The 15386-nt window shown below is 59.9% G+C and overlaps 1 protein-coding gene across 3 annotated transcripts in view; it reads left to right on the top strand.

Moving 5' to 3' along the window:
• Window positions 1-14258, top strand: part of RNF157 (ring finger protein 157) — a 96704-nt gene extending 82446 nt beyond the window's left edge. For 2 of the 3 annotated variants that reach the window (XM_045985608.1, XM_045985607.1), the window contains exons 13-19: window positions 2-110; window positions 2217-2328; window positions 2724-2911; window positions 3170-3235; window positions 4246-4294; window positions 6027-6137; window positions 11463-14258. In XM_045985608.1, the coding sequence (XP_045841564.1) occupies window positions 2-110; window positions 2217-2328; window positions 2724-2911; window positions 3170-3235; window positions 4246-4294; window positions 6027-6137; window positions 11463-11584 (757 nt within the window). In that variant the 3' untranslated portion in view covers window positions 11585-14258. Of the gene's footprint in view, window position 1; window positions 111-2216; window positions 2329-2723; window positions 2912-3169; window positions 3236-4245; window positions 4295-6026; window positions 6138-9734; window positions 9776-11462 lie in introns of all 3 variants that reach the window. The other variant, XM_045985609.1, reaches the window with a different exon arrangement.
• The last annotated feature ends 1128 nt before the right edge of the window (window positions 14259-15386 follow it).

The raw sequence follows: 15386 nt of genomic DNA, 5'->3' as shown, positions 1-15386 counted from the left end.
GGTCTGTTTCCCAGAATTCTTCCGTGTTGCATGAGGAGGAGGACGAGCGCTCCTGCAGTGAGTCCGAGACCCAGCTCTCCCGGAGGCCGTCAGTGCAGCATCTGGAAGAGGTAATCCCGGTCTCTGTTTCTTGGACGCTGGACTGCAGGTACTTCCATCCCGCCTGCCTCTCCAGGTCCATCTGCTTTCATTCACTCCCCAGGCACCTCGGAACCTTCTTCGAGACAGCAGCCAAGGTTTCCTTCCATTCATCCTTTCAACAGTAGATCGAGCCTGTGTCACCTGCCAGGCACTGTTCTGTACGCTGAGAACAGTAGCAGTAAAGAGACGACAGAAGGCCTGGCCCTCGTGGCGCCAACAGTCTTGATACCGGGGTTGGGATGGACCCCAGGGCAGTAAAAACTGGCTGTGGGTCCGTGTGTCAGGAGAGAGAGGGAGCTCGAGGCGAGAGGTGGGGGTTGCTGTCTTTAAAGCGTCGTCTGTGGACAGAGACGGAAGGAGGCGAGAGAGTGAGTGTGCAAATGTCTGAGGAAAGCGGGTTCCAGGGACGGGGACAGCGGCGGGGGAGCCCGGCAGAAGTGCGCTGGGAGCCCGGTGCGGGGCGTGCTGCCCGCAAGCCCCTCAGGCTCTGTTTAGCAGGCTTGGGACACCTGCTGTCTGGACGGCCGTGAGCTAGGTAAACTGCGACCGGTGAACGTGATCAGGTGGGCCCCGGCTCTGGGTGCTCGCGGCATCGTTGGGAGCAGCGCAGGCACGCGGGTCACAGCACCGGGTCTGGCACGTGGTTGTTCAGTATGTATTTGTCGGGGGGATGAATGCTTTCTCTTTAAAGAGTTATTTTCTGGGGCGCCTGGGTGGCTCAGTGGGTTAAAGCCTCTGACTTCAGCTAGGTTCATGATCTCAGGGTCCTGGGACTGAACCCCGCATCGGGCTCTCTGCTCAGCGGGGGGCCTGCTTCCCCTCCTCTCTCTCTGCCTGCCGCTCTGCCTACTTGTGAGAGAGAGGGCACGCATGTGCACCCCAGTAGGGGGAGAAGCAGAGGGAGAGACTCTCCAGCAGACTCTGCTGAGCGTGGCGCCTGACACGGCTCCCATCCCACAACCCAGGCGATCATGACTTGAGCTGAAACCAAGAGTCGGACACTTACCAACTGAGCCACCTGGGGACCCCTGAATGAATGAATCTTCGCTCTAGAGAGCAGCCCCCGCCGAGGCAGGGACAGTGTGGTCTGTGGCAGAGACACAAGAGACCATGTTAAGTGGAGAGGCCCAGGGCGCTGTGCCGGCGGAGGAGCACGTGAGCCGGATCTCGGCGGGTTCTGAGGCTCCTAGAGGAAGGCCAGAGCAGCAGTCCAGGGGGTGGGGCAGTCTGTGCAAAGGCCCGGAGCTGAAGCTAGGGCGCTGGGCAGGCCAGGGTGTGTGGGAGCGCGGCCCATGAAGGCCCCCCCCCCCCCGCGAGGCCGTTGCAGACCGGGCCCCCAGAGAGCTGCTGAGCCCTCGGGAGAACTCCCTGGCTCGGGCAGGACGCAGTGCCTGAGCGCCGATAAAAACCACTCCCTGGGGCGCTGGCCGGCTAAGTGGTGGAGCTCGCAGTGCTTGATCTCGGGGTCATGAGTTCAAGCCCCACGTTGGGTGTGGAGCCTACTTTAAAAAAAAAAAAACAAAACAAAACCCAAACCACAGAACTCTTGGAGAAAAGGGGGTAGGGACAGAATCCCCATCTGCCCGGGACGGGGTGGGCGTTCTCGCACAGGTGGCTGCTCGCTGGGTGTCAGGAGGGGCTGGGGGGGGGTGGGGGGCAAAGGCGGTATTTGTGTGAGGTCGGTAGAGCTGGAACCAACCCGATATCCAAGCAGGGCCGCCTTGCAGGCAGTGAGGCCTCTGCTGGCTTTGTGTTCTCGTTCAGAAGGAAAAGTGGTTTCTAATCCCGGGAAACCCGGGGTGGTCCCGTGTCACAGCTGCTGGGTGACCTGTGTCACCTGAGCTCCAGCTTTTGTATGGCCCGAGCAGATGCTGAGCCTCCGGCAGGATGTGCCGACTGAGGCGGCCCCCTCCCCTGGGAGGCAGCCCTTCCAGCCCAGGCCCGGGGCGTGGGGACGAGAGAGAAACCGCCCGGGCTCTGCACGCAGCCTTCTGACGCCGGGGCCCTAGGCCCTCCCGGTGTCCCACTCCTTCCCCGGGCCCTGGCCCTCACCCTCTTCCTCTGTGTCCCTCCAGGAATGCGGGGTAACCCCAGAAAGCGAGAATCTCACCCTGTCATCCTCGGGAGCTGTCGACCAGTCGTCTTGTACAGGGACGCCGCTCTCTTCCACCATCTCCTCTCCAGAAGGTACACGAGGGAGCGGGCGCGACTTCTGCTCAGCCCAGTCCTCGGTGCTTGTCACAGCCCCTCCAGAGGGACTCGGGGCTGCCGGGGTGACACCGAGGCTGCATGACAGCCGGGCCCCTCCCAGAGCCCAGGAGTCCCGCTGACAGCCGAGGGGAGGGCTCCTCTTACCCCCGGCCCTGCTGTCTCGGGCTCCTTGAAGACTGAGTCAGGGACAAGCAGATCCTTGCCCCCTGGCTTAAGTTCTGAGCTCCAAAGTGTGAGCCTCGGAAGGCCTGAAGCCTAGAGCTCGGTCGGTGAGGGCCTGGCGAGGCCACTAGAGTCCCCGCTGCGTCAGCACAGGGAGGCCGTCCCAGAAGCCTGACCTCCCATTTCCCTCCTTCCACCCGCCTCCACAGACCCTGCCAGCAGCAGCTTGGCCCAGTCGGTCATGTCCATGGTGTCCTCCCAGAGCCAGCACTCCCAGATCAGCACCGACACGGTCTCCTCCATGTCCGGCTCCTACATCGCCCCTGGCACTGAGGAGGAGGGCGAGGCTCTCCCTTCGCCCCGGGCCACCAGCAGGGCCCCCTCAGAAGAAGGAGAGGTACGGGGGGAGCACGGGAGTGTCTCTGCTGCTCTGCGCGCTGCACGCGCGTCCGGACTCGCTCAGCCCAGGGCCTGCGGGGGATTCCTGCCAGGCCCCGGCCGCGCTCTGAAGCGGGCGCCGTGGGAAGCGAGCGGGGGCCGCTGGCTCAGACTCCATCGCTTCTGTCCGGAGGACCCGGTTGGGGGTTGCTGCCCTGCGGGCGGGGTAGGAGAGCAGGAGTGTCTGGGCCTTGATCTCTGTTTCGCTCTCCTGCAGGTGATGCCGGGAGGATCTCCGGACAGCAACTTCGTGGGCCCCGCCGCCGAAGAGCTCGACGCAGAGGTACGGCCACCGGCAGGCGGCAGGGCTGCTCCCATCAGAGGGACGGTTGGCGCTGGCGGGGGGCGCGACAGGCTGGGGCTGTTCTGGACGCAGCCTCCCGAGGCGGCGTGTCTGGCTCCCTTCGGGCTGCGCTGTGGTGCAGAGGCAAGAGCAGCCGCACGCGTCGGTCCACGGACTGTCACTTAGCACAGCGCACTGGTCGCCAGTAACAGGCGTGGGTGCGACCTAGAGGGAGCGCTTCCCGGCCAGACCCTGGACCTGAGGATGTGTCCGTCCTTCGTTCACTGAGTCCTCACACACAGTGTGTCGCAGGCACCGCCTGTGTGAAAACCCCAGTGAGCTGGTCTTAGCCTCCCTCAGCCCCCCACCACGAGCTCTATATCCTCACTCAGGGGCGCCCGGCTGGCTCAGTCAGTGGAACATGCAGCGCTTGGTCTCAGGGTTGTAAGTTCGAGCCCCACGCTGGTATCGAGATGACTAGAAAATAAATAAATTGTAAACTCATCCAGGAGCCCCGTGGCAGGTGGAGGGGACGGGATTACAGTTCGCCCCAGAAGGGCCTGGCGGAGGTGTTCAGTAAGCCCCAGTCGCAGTGAGGGCACTAGAAGTTATCCTGAGCCAGATGCTCTCACAGGAGTCTCTGGATAGGGTTTGGGGTCCCGAGGAATTTCTGGAAGTTTTACAGTCTTTCTGTTAGTCATTCATTTGGCAATGTTTAGGTCCACCTTCAAGAGACAGTCTGAGCTGAACTCTTCCCAAGGCCACCCCTGACATCCCCCGGGTAGAGCAGTAACGGGCCTCAGTCCTGGTCCCTGCCGGCAGACCGTGCCTCCCCAAGCAAACTCCACCTCTGCCAGGCCCCCTAGGCTTCTCAGACACAGAAGGGACTGGACGCTCTGGACGAAGACCCTGAAGTGAGATACCATGAGGCCAGTTACTTCCGTTTTCAGCTGATCAATATGTCCATTTTACTGCTTTTATAGACTCATAGCGCCTTCCTTCTGTCCTAGGGCAATGATGTTATAGAGGAAGAGGACGGATCGCCCACACAGGAGGATGGTAAAAGACCTGGTCTCTTGCTCCCTCTTACTCGATTTATTTCCTGGGTGTTCTTTAAAGGGTATAGAGAGGGGCCCTGGTCTGACTCGGTGGCTCTACTCGGTTTTGTGGCCGTTGAGGAAAGCTTGTCCTCTTGACGGGCTAGCAGGGCAGGCAGGGGATTTGCAGAACGCAGTGGTCTTCTTGGCTTTTTCAAGGCCTCAGCGCCAGGGATGGCAGGACGCAGCCGCTGCAGAAGGCCTGCGGGGAGCTCTGTATTTGCGTAGACGGGGTTCCGCAGCTCCTGGGGCACCCCGTCACCTTCCTCCCCGCTTCCGCTTTCCAGCCAAGTCCCGCAGAGCTGCTCCGGCGGCTCTGATGTTAGCTGCAGCCGAGCACTTTGTTCCACTCGGATGAAGGCCTGTCAGGCAGTTGGTTTGGTTTTGCTTTAGCCAAGACGGGGGCCAAGCTGTCTCGGTAGCAGAGGGTTAGGACCTTCGGGGCCAGGGGGCACAGAGGAGGTGTGAGAAAGTCCGACGCCCGCGGCTCGGCGCAGACCAGTATTTGCAAGCCGTCAGAACGACTTTCTTCACTGTAACTCCGGCTTCTGTTACACCTTCAGATGGAAGCGTTTTGTGTCCAGGAAGCCTGGGAGAGAAGGAAGCATCCACAGAGCAAGGAAGTGGGAAGAGGAGGCGGGGCTGGGAGAATCCCCCGGGAATGGACCCCCCGCCCCCCGCAACCGGCTCCAGGAGCCCCGCAGCTCTGCCCTGTGCTGCTCTGAGGGGGCCTCCCGCAGCAGGGCACCTCCAAAGTAGACCCGGACCCCAGTCTGGATGCTCATGTCATCCTAGCTGCTTCTGCTTTAGCTGGCCGTTGCTTGGGGAGTTCAGGGCTGTGCATGCCGGCCTGACCACTCTCGCCCGACCCAGTCGCCCCGAAGGAGGGCCTGGCCGCCAAGACTGCGCCTCTGCCACGCTCGCACGCCAGCCCAAGACAGGGTCGGGCCCCTCATGGACTCAGGGGACGCCTTTAGTGCTCGAGGTTCCCAAGTCACCCTCTGTGATCGCTTCCCCCCACAGAATGTTCGCTTCTGAAAAATGCAGGGTGGCGGGCAGTTTCCGCCTGACATTCCGTAGCCCACACGATGGATTAATGTTTTTTCCTCTCCCTTTCATCAAGAGAAAACCGGAGGCATGGGGAAAGCTAGGGGGAAAAAAAATCTGAAACCTTCCCCTTCCCTTTACATGTCTGTAGGTTTCTGCTCAGACCCTTGAAACATACTCAAAGTAGCAAACTACGTTTCCTAGAAAAACAAAACATAATCTTGTGGATGTGGTGATCCCGACTAATATGCAAAATTATGGAACCTGAGACCTTAAGTTTTTCTTTTATATATGTGTCATTTTACAGAGCCTTGTGGTCACAAGCACCCGACAGGCCCCTGCAGATGCCGGCAGGACAGGGACGGCCTCTCTCTGCGCCCCATGCGGCTCTCTGTGGAGCCCGCATCCCTCAGCCCTGCCAGGGGCCAGAGCAGGAGACAGGGCAGGACTAGGACAAAATCACAGGCCCACACAGTTTGATTCCTTTATCGTCCACTCTCTACCCACTTAATTACTGTCTTTTGTTTAACATATGATTTGATTTTTTTTGTCTCCATCCTTAAGATTTTTTTTTTTTTTTTTAAGGACAGCAGAGCAGAGAAAAAAATATAGCCAGCCCCTCTCTAACTGCGTTAACTCCGTTACAGGCCAGAGGACATGCGCATTTCTAGGTATGGAGTGTGACAATAACAATGACTTTGGCATCGCCAGCGTGAAAGCACTGGACAATAAGCTGTGCCCTGAGGTCTGCTTACCCGGTGAGTGGCAGTCTGCTGAACATGAACTTGGTGGGAGACGCTCCCCTGCTCGCTCCCCTGCTCTCACCCCGGGACACCCACCTCCCTGCCCTGCCCTTCCTGCAAGAAGGCCTGGGCTGTGCTAGGGTGCTGGAGCCAGAGGCAGGAAGGAAGTGAGGCGGCCTCGGGAGAGTCCTTGAACTCTGTGCAGAGAGCAAACCCTGCTCTGAGCACGACTATTAGGACAGGAAGAGAGCAGTAAATCTCCCTCTCCTTCCAAATTGGCCCGACCGCACCACCCTCCACCTGATCCTAGGGGTCCCATGGCAGGTGGCCTGGTCTTATTTTTATCAAGAGGAAGTTTGAGGCAGACCCCTGCCTCTCTGAGAAGGTCTTGAAAGAGCCTGAGCCCTTGAAAAGGGGATCCGATCCCCTAGCTCCTCTGAAGGAATGTGTCTACTTAGGAGCGGGGAGGAATTTGAAAGCCGACGTGGTTTAATTAGCACATGGCTTTCTGAGCCAGTGAGCTATGGGTCACCAGTCGCATTGTACTTCATAGACTCGGATCCCAAAAGAAAGGTCAGGGGTCGAGGGTGACTCTCCTCCCTAGAGCCCTAACCTTGAATTTGGTCAGGACTGTCAGCGTGTCCCTTGTCCCTTCTCCTGATGCTAAGCTGAACCTGGGATACCTCTTACGCAGGAGCGGCGCTCATCACACTGAGCACTCACGTCCTTCTAGTCTATGTGCTCGTTCGAGGGCTCCACCAACCGCTTCTCCGAAGCCACGCCTTGCCCAGGCGGACTAGGTCAAAACCGCCCCCCTGGTCTCACAGCAGAGACTGTCCTCCACACGGCGGTGTCTGTAATCTCGTCACCGTCCCCTGAAATGAAGACTTACTTGAGCTTCAGGACAGCCACTTCACATCACGGGTCCAGTGCTTTACTCGCTCAGCGAATCGGCTAGAGGCGTTGGAGCGGCCCAGCCTCCTGTGGCGGCCGCTGTCTGTCAGCCTGTGAGACACATCGGGCCTCACGTGCCTGGCCCCACGCAGACTGGTGGCCGGGAAGCCGTAATTCCCAGAAGATGCTTTCTCCCGCCTTTCAAAGGCCTCTCTTGGGTTGTTTTCTATTTAGCGTGTCCTGAAGATACTGCCCAGGACTCCTCACGCTCCGTGAGGCCAAAAGATGCCATGTCCGTCCTCCTGCTTCTCCCGCCTGCCGGTGGAGGAGGGAGCATGGACCCAGTCGGGCCTGGACTGGAGCTGTGGGGCCCGGGCACACGTCACGTCCTGCCTTCCCACTCCTCACCTCGCTTCCGTCTGTCCATTTGTTTTTCACGTCTTTTTGCCAAACGTAAATCTGTCTGTCTGGTTTGTTTCTTTTGAAGCTCATTTCTGTTACATAGACTTCGTGTGGAAGTTCATGTTCACCGCGCCAGCATTGTCCCCACGCCCCGGCCATGCTGTGTCCCACACCACGCTTGCTGGGCGTGCGCACCTCCCAGAGGCTCCTGCTTATGTCTCCAGTCCTAACTGGCAAGGGCCTGCGTTTGATAGATTCTCCGAGAAAAAGTATTTGCAAGGATATATTAATCCCTGCTCCACAGAACATGGGGACACCTCTGTGGCGAGCATCGTGAGGAGGATTTGAATTGGCATCCCGTGTCACGAGCCGGGGAAGATGACATCTCTGTCCTCTCTGCCCTGTGTCTGTGGCCACTCTATAGCAGGTGGCTAGGCTCCTGGCCCCCACCCTACCCTGAAGGGCACCCCCTCCCCCCGTTTTTTGGCAGAGGGAGCTGCTGGGAACTGTTCGAGCCGACCATGCTGGGGGCAATGGACCCTGTTCCTTCCGCTTCCTCCTCCTCCTGACCCCCTCGGCCAGCCTGCTTGTTGATATTTATTCCACCTACGGGATTGCTTGCGGGAAGAGGAAAGAACCCTTGGGGTTCCTTACGGTGCTGTCAGGGGCCAGTGGGCTGAGATGAAACTCAGTTCACTGTTCAGGCCAGTCGTGCAACCAAATGCCTGTGACGCCTGTCGGGAGAGCGACTCGGGTGAAGCACTGGAGGTGTCTTCCAGGAGAAGGCACGTCTGCTCTCTTGGTGACTGTCTCCCCGGCTCTGCTCTTGGCGTCACACTGATAGCAGTGGGCTGGGGAACTCCCGGGAAGCATCCGTTGGGTGAACAGCAGGCGTGTCCACTTGTGTGGGTCCCGTGGAATAAATAGGCCGCTCCCTGCTCAGCTCCGAGTCCACACTTCTGCCCTGTGCCTGGGACGCCCGCGGGCTGGGCCGGCTGCAGGCTGTGCGGCGTCAGGACGGTTTCTCAGGCACTCGGTCTCTGCTTGAGTCTGTTTCCCTCTCTTCATGGAGGGCCGAGGAGAGGCCGAGCCGCCGGGAGCCTCCCATGCTCTTCCCTGTGCCACACGCGCGCCCCCCCCCACGCTCACGCGCGCTCTGCTGGGAGACCCAGCTGGTGACAAAGACCACGGGGGTCCCCGTCCTCACCACTCTCATCTCACTCGTGGGAGTGTCACTGAGAGGGCACCCGTGTCCCGCCAGCCCTTCTTCCCCTAAGAAGCTTCTGAGCCTTCTTGGGCCCCGAGACCAAGGGGGCAGCATGATCTGAGATTGTTCTGGAAGGTCTCAGAGGGAGAAAGTCGACGTCGACAGGTGCGGGTGGTGAGCGGGTTAGAACTGTGAAGCCAGGCTGAGTAGACGTGGTTCCGGGGGATTGGAAGGAATATCACACAGGGGGCCAGATAGTGGCCAGGGGACGAGCGATAAGTCTGTGAACAGGTTCTGGGTAGTGTATGTGGTGGGGGAAAAAAAGAAAAAATCATTAGGGTTTGTTGGTGGAATTAGAAATATATTTTTAAATGACCTCAGTGTGCAGGAGTGGAGGTCCCCAAGGAAACAGCAACACCTACAGAAACCTGAAATTCAGCCCACTCCTCTCTTCGGGCCTCGTGACCTGACATGGAGATGCTGCCAGGAAAGCTTACGCTTCCTAGACGCGAAGGGAAAATCTGAACTCGGTTTCTCTTTCCACTGGAAACTCTTCAAGACCATCAAACTATTCTAGCGCTCACGTCTCATCCGTGGCTTGGCAGAGGCAGGAAAAGGGGGTGTGGAATTCCCCTAAGTATGCTCCCCACATCTACCTCTAGAGGTCTCTCTGCTCTCCCATTTCTCCTCTAGACGGGCCCTAAGGGAAGGCCCCTTGCTGTCTCCAAGAAGGATTGGCAGTGCCAAGCTCCAGGGTCTGGCTGGAGGGCCTGGCGGAGCGGCAGGAGAGCGTGCAGGGTTTTGCCGGGGGCCCGTCAGACCCCTTGCGGGGGTGGGGGACCTCATTAGCGCGGCTCGACCTTCCCCTCGCCACCGAGTCAATCAAGAAGCCAGGGAGGGCAGGTAGTAGAGCTCTGAGTCTTGAGGCTATTCCAGAAGGAGCGGGTTTTGATCCTGGCTAAGGACTCCCGTGAATTCCGAGTGAGGACGGCCTGCCGGCCTGGCGTCCCGTGGCGCCCTGGCTGGCGGCGGCGTGGATTGTGATGTGCGCGTGCGTGTGTGTCTTCTCTCTTGTTCACCGTTTGCTTTTGGTCTCTCCCACCGAACAGCCGCCGCGCCGGAGTCCTGCCCCATAAACATTGAGGACTAGGTATGAGATCTACCAAATTCTCTAAGTGAACGAACAGCTCGTTGCTTTCTGGGGGTTCCTAACCTAAAGGACAGTCTTGCCTTCTCTTCATCCTGTCCCGCTTACGAGTGCCACCCTTAGAGGGGAAAGCACTTTTGACTCACGTCCCAGACTCCGGGGAAGAGAAATCTCCAAATTCCATCTGGATTACGAATTTTCTGTGTCGCCCCCTTCGCTTCCCCGGGCGCCCACCTCCACAGGCTGATGTTAGAGCCTTAGGATGGATTATCACTCCAGGACCCTTAGGGGAAATAAGCAGTTTATACCTACTTAATCCTAGTGTTCGGACCATTAGGGGGTCTTGGGCTGGCTCTTCCTTGAGGCTGGCCCCAGACGTTGGAGCACAGCCCCCTCTTGAGCACAGTGAGACTTGGGTCTTCCCACCACCGTGCACCTGGGCAGCCGGGTCTGTCTCCCACTAGAATCTTCCAAGGGGCCAGGCCGGCCCCAGAGGAGGGCAGGAGTTCCCGGTTCCCTTGCAGTGTGAGATGTGCACTGTGGCGGGTTGGGGGGCACCATGGAGCACGCGTGCCTCCCCAGGCTAGGGGGCCTTGTGAAGACGGGCCACGGCAGGTGCAGCTCCGGAGGGCTGCGGGAGGGAGTGGCGGGCGCGGGGCCCCGTGCAGTCCCGTCTTCACCCAGGGCCTCTGCCTCTCAGGGAGGTTCGTGCTGTCCTGGAGGGATTGGATGAGCTGGTCTGGGCCAGGACGACAGTTGAGGGGAGACCCTGGGAGAGCTGAGGGTGGCCTGAAGAGAGCGTGGGGGCTGGTGGTTGAGTGCGCCCCTGCGAGTCAGTCCTGCGGGCTGAGCACTCAGCCCCCATGTGACGGGAGGGAGGACCAAGCCTCCCAGTGAAGTGAGCTGCCCAGGAGCGTGCAGCCAGGCAGGAAGGACCCGGGAGCGAAGCCCAGGTTTTCTGACCACAAGCCGACAAGCAGGAGGTTGTAAACCCGGAGCACCGAAGACAGGGGAGACAAGGGCGGGCTCCCGGCCCCAGCAGCCGGTGCTCAGCGTGCAGGAGCTGCGGCAGATTTGGGGGAGGACGAGAAGTTTAGTGGGTGCTGCCTAGGGGACCCCGGGGATCCCAGGGCCCTCGGGCTGGTGTCTCCTGGGGTTGATGGTGACCTCGGCGGGCTGCCTGGGGCAGGAGGGGTGCTGGAGCCATGGCACCAGCTCCCCCCATGGCCTTCGTCCCCGGCGCTCTGCTGGGCTACCCGCCCCTTCCTGCCCGCCCCCAGCCCCACAGCAGACACGAACACCGGCCCGGCCCTCATTAACCTGCTCTCCCACTCCCGCCACTGCTTCCTGCGCAAAGCCCCGCCAGACCTGCTTTCTTCCTCCTCTCCACCATCACACGCAGGCACGCTTCAAATAAAGACACAGAAGTAGATGGCAGGGCAAGTCCGCAGAACAAGAGATCCCCTGCACTGTCCTCTCTGTCAGCGGTCTCCACAGTGGCCTGGCCGTACTAGCCCGTTAGGACAGGAGCCGTCCCCTGCTCCCGGCACGCCCACCGCGCACGCAGGGGAGTTTCAGATGACACGCGCGCTGCTCACCTCCGTGCCGAGCTCCTGGGCCTTTGTGCTGGAGAGGCCATCTGGACCTGGCCAGAGACCCGCTCCCATACCCTCCCCTCTCTCCTCTCCAGGCACCTGGCAGGCCGATGACAACGTTGCCAGTCGTCGGAGCACACAACGTCGGCGCTTATCATCCAGCAGCCTGGAGGACCCCGAGGATAGGCCCTGCGTGTGGGGTCCCTTGGCCGTCTGAGAGCCCCAGCCCGTGCACCTGGGTTCCCTCCTGCCCCACCTTCCATCCCGGCCTCACTGGGCTGCTGGCCTCCTGGTGTCCTCCGCGAGAGCATGAAGACTGCATCCAGGTGAAAGCTGGACACGGAGGTCCGCCTGCTCCCGCTCCCAGCCCGGTCTCCATAACCATGCCCCTTCCCCTCCCAGAAGGATCTAGAAGCGTCCTCTCTCCTTGTGGGCTGGAGCCTCTCAACGAACTGCAGCTCAGGAGACCGTCTCTGGAACGTCTCCACCCAATCTGGATCTTCAGGGGGACCGAGGTCCACAGGCTGCTTGTTTCCCATCTTTCTCTCCTTCGGGGCATACCAACAGGACCTAGAGTTTTGGCAGCTTCATTACAGACACCCGTCCGGCATTTTCTGGTCTCTGAAACATCATAAGCAATCTGAACCCTCCATTTGAGGGTGGAGTTGGGGGCTGGCTTCTGGGAGAAGGGAAAGTCATTTTGCACTCCAAGCCAAGTTTCCCTCCAAAAGCGTTAGGAGCTCTTTTGTCAAGGACGAGAAACGGTGGCGACCAAAAGGTTGGTTGAGAAAACAGTGCCCTGTGCCTCGTGTGTCTGTCTGCTTAGGGAGGAGGCCTTGGATCTGACAATCCCCCAGGTACGTGATCCCTCTTAGGAGGGCCATTTATGGTCAGGTGCGTTTATGAAGGCCTGGGGATGCCATCCTAAGGTGACTTTTCAAAAAAAAAGAAAACCCTCATTCTTGGCCCCTCTATGTGTCAGGCCCTGTGTTAGCTGTCCTGTAGTTTCACGATTCCTCGCTGCACCCCGTCAGGTGGCATCCTACACCTGTTGTCCCTGTCTCCGCCCCTTCGTGTTAATAGTTGGAAGAAATAGGCAGAGGGAGGGTGGCACGGTGACTCTCACATTGGTCCCCAAGAGTCCCAAAGGAAGTGCTGGAGCCCGCTGCCGAGCTGAGGCTAGCGGTGATGGGGAGGCCTCCCTGTCCCGTGGGGTTTCCTTCCCTGTTTCCTCCCCTGCCTTCCAGATCCGCTGAGCCTGGGGCGGGGAAGGTAGTCCTAGAGATTCAGAGAGACTGTTTGAGCCGTGTGCCCCCCCGACCCCTCCAGGGCCCCATGTAAGGCGCGTAGACAGAAGTCAGAAACAGCAAGGCCAGGCTGTAAGCTGTGGGGACTTACTCCTTCTCCCTCACACCGGTGTTGCCGGTCGGTCCTAGCTGGTTCTTGGACAGATGTGTTGTTGACTGGCTTTGGAAAAAGGTGGCCTCCTAGCAGAGTGTGAGCTCGGGAAGCCAGGTCAGACACAGCCACCTGTGAGGCCGAGACGCCACAGGGCCCACCCGTCGTGATGGCCTGTCTTCATATTTGGAGTCGTTACCCTGAAGGAGTTTTTCAGGGCTGCTTCCAACACCCCAGAGAGAGCCCAGTGCCCGGGGAATCTTCGCACCTTCTGTGTGGCTTCTTTGCACTGTCAGGCCTCGTGGTTATGCCTTAGGTCCTGCCCTGGTTGGGGGAAGACCTGTTGTCCTGACGGATGTGACATCAACCAACCCGGAATCAAAGCTTCTGTCCTGAATCCCCATGTCCCCCTCTCCCTCTCTGCTGCTTCAGGCCCTTGTCTTTTCTTTCCCCCAACATGCCCCTTTTGTGTTTGAGATTGGAGCAATAACCCCACTTTCTGATTTCCTTGAAATTTAAGCCCCAGGGAACAGGGAGCGTCCCTTAGCCTGGGGCGGTGGCACACAGCCTCCCCTCCTCTCCCAGCAGGTCGTGTAGTCACGGTGTGGTGTTACCTGAGGTGAAGGAGATGCGGGTAAACAGTAGCCACGGTGGCCAGGAACCCTGAGAGGAACCCATTATCACCCTCTTCTGAGGAGGGCCTGCCTGAGTCCTTCCTCACAGCACATGCTGGGCCCTCCCCCCAGCAAGAAGCTCACGAAGATTCTTCGAGGCCTTGGTTCCATAATCAAGACATGCCTGGGTTAGAAATGGCCCTTTCACTCCTGTTCCTCAGACCAATCTTCCATCCTTCTCCCTCTTTCTCTCTCTCTTTCCTCTCTTTGTTCTTATTTGGCTCTTAGGCAAGCAGAAATATCCCACCCAAACTTGCTGGTCGTTAGTCAGCCTGGTCAGGGAATAGCTGCCAACCCTGCTGCCCCACGGCATCGCCTGGAGACCGTCGTGTTCCGAGCAGCTGACCCAGAGAGAAGGGGCTGGGGCCTGGCTCTTCACTCCAGGGCACAGACCACCTGGAGGCCCGTGGCTCCTCCCACCAACTCCAGCCGGAGGTCTGAGCTCTGCGCTGGCCTCCAGGTGGTGTGGCGGTCCTGGCCTTTTTTCCTTCCTCACCCAGTTCCACCCACAGAATTTATGCCCACGCTGGGGCGTCCCCTGGGCACAGACCCACACACTTTGAGCCGTCTCACCCGGGGAGAGTCGTGTCCTGCCCGCCCGACACTGGCATGCTGGTTGATCACTTCACTTTAGGACCTGCACACCTGGTGTGTGCACGTGTGTGTGTGTACTGTTTGTGCCATCCGTGTACCCCTCTCACTCGCTGGAGTACACTCGTGGGCACGCCACAGTGGGGACATCAAGGTTGCAATATTTATGGATTGCTGCATGATTCCTAAAAACGAATAAAACTGTTTACAAGGGAAGGAGAGCTGTTAGTTGGGCCCTTGGCGTGTTTGTGAAAGTCTCTGACTTTGTCCAGTGCTCAAATATCTTTACTCAAGAGAATCTAGAAGTGGAGGAGTGGGAGAGGACAAGGGGTCGGGAAAGCCATGCTCCGGGTGGGAGGTGGGAGTTGACGTGCCCGCCCGCCCCCCCACCCCGTGGCAGAGGCGCGAGTAAGGAGCCCTCACCCCACCCTCACCCTTGAACTGGGTAACTTCCGCCCCTGCGGCTCCTCAATAATTGAAGAGCCGGAAAGCTGGTGGCGGGAGGGACGCTAGGGGAAGGGACGAGGAGGCCCCTGGTGTCCCCCCACCCCTAGTCCCTGCCACTTAAAAAGTTGGTGACATTAACGGGGCAAATGACCCTGCGAAGAGAATTGGGCGAGTCCGTGGCTGCTCTGAGTTTCACTCACCCGCTCAGTTTCCTCCGCTATCTGAAAAGGAGGGAGAGCCCTTCCGCAGAAGCCTCTGGAAAGTCAGCTTCCGGGAACCTTGCTGAGGACAGGGCTGGGGAAGGAGCCGCTTCCCGGGAAACCCTACCCGCCTCGGGGCGCCTGGGATCGGTGCAGCCCCGGCGGCGGACCCGAGCGGCAGGTGGCATCGGAGAGTCGGGCCTGCCTGCGGGCCCCGAGACGACGCTCGGGGTCGGGAGGGTGGGAAAGGGCAGAGAAACGTGAGCCCAGAGGAGAGGAAAGGAAACCCCAAGCACACGGTGCCCGAGCCCGAACCCGCTCCCAGTCTGGGCCGCCCCGGAGCAGCCGGGACGGAAGGGAGCGCGGGCGGGAGAGCGGCGGCCGGGGCAAACGGCTCGCGGGCGTGCCCTGCGCCTCGGGCGGGAGCCGCGCGCCTGTCCGCGCCCCGCGCGGGGCCCTCGGGCGGGAATGCGCGGCCCCGGGACGCGGTGGCGGGTAGGGGGCTGGGTGGCGCGGGAGAGGGCGGCAGAAGGAGGGAGTTCCAGGAGAGTTACCGCCCGAGAGAGTGGCTGGAGCCCGCGGTCTCCTTGGAAACGTGCTGACCAATAGCAGCAGCGGAAGCTGTTTATGGGGGCGGAGCGTCGCCATGACAGCAGGAGAAGCCTTTGCAGCGGCTACTTAATGCCGGTCCGGGGGCCACGGGCGCTCA

The sequence above is a fragment of the Meles meles genome, chromosome 18 (genome assembly GCF_922984935.1).
Source record: "Meles meles chromosome 18, mMelMel3.1 paternal haplotype, whole genome shotgun sequence".
In the NCBI taxonomy this organism is placed as follows: domain Eukaryota; kingdom Metazoa; phylum Chordata; class Mammalia; order Carnivora; family Mustelidae; genus Meles; species Meles meles.
This window is presented reverse-complemented; position numbering and strand designations above follow the sequence as displayed.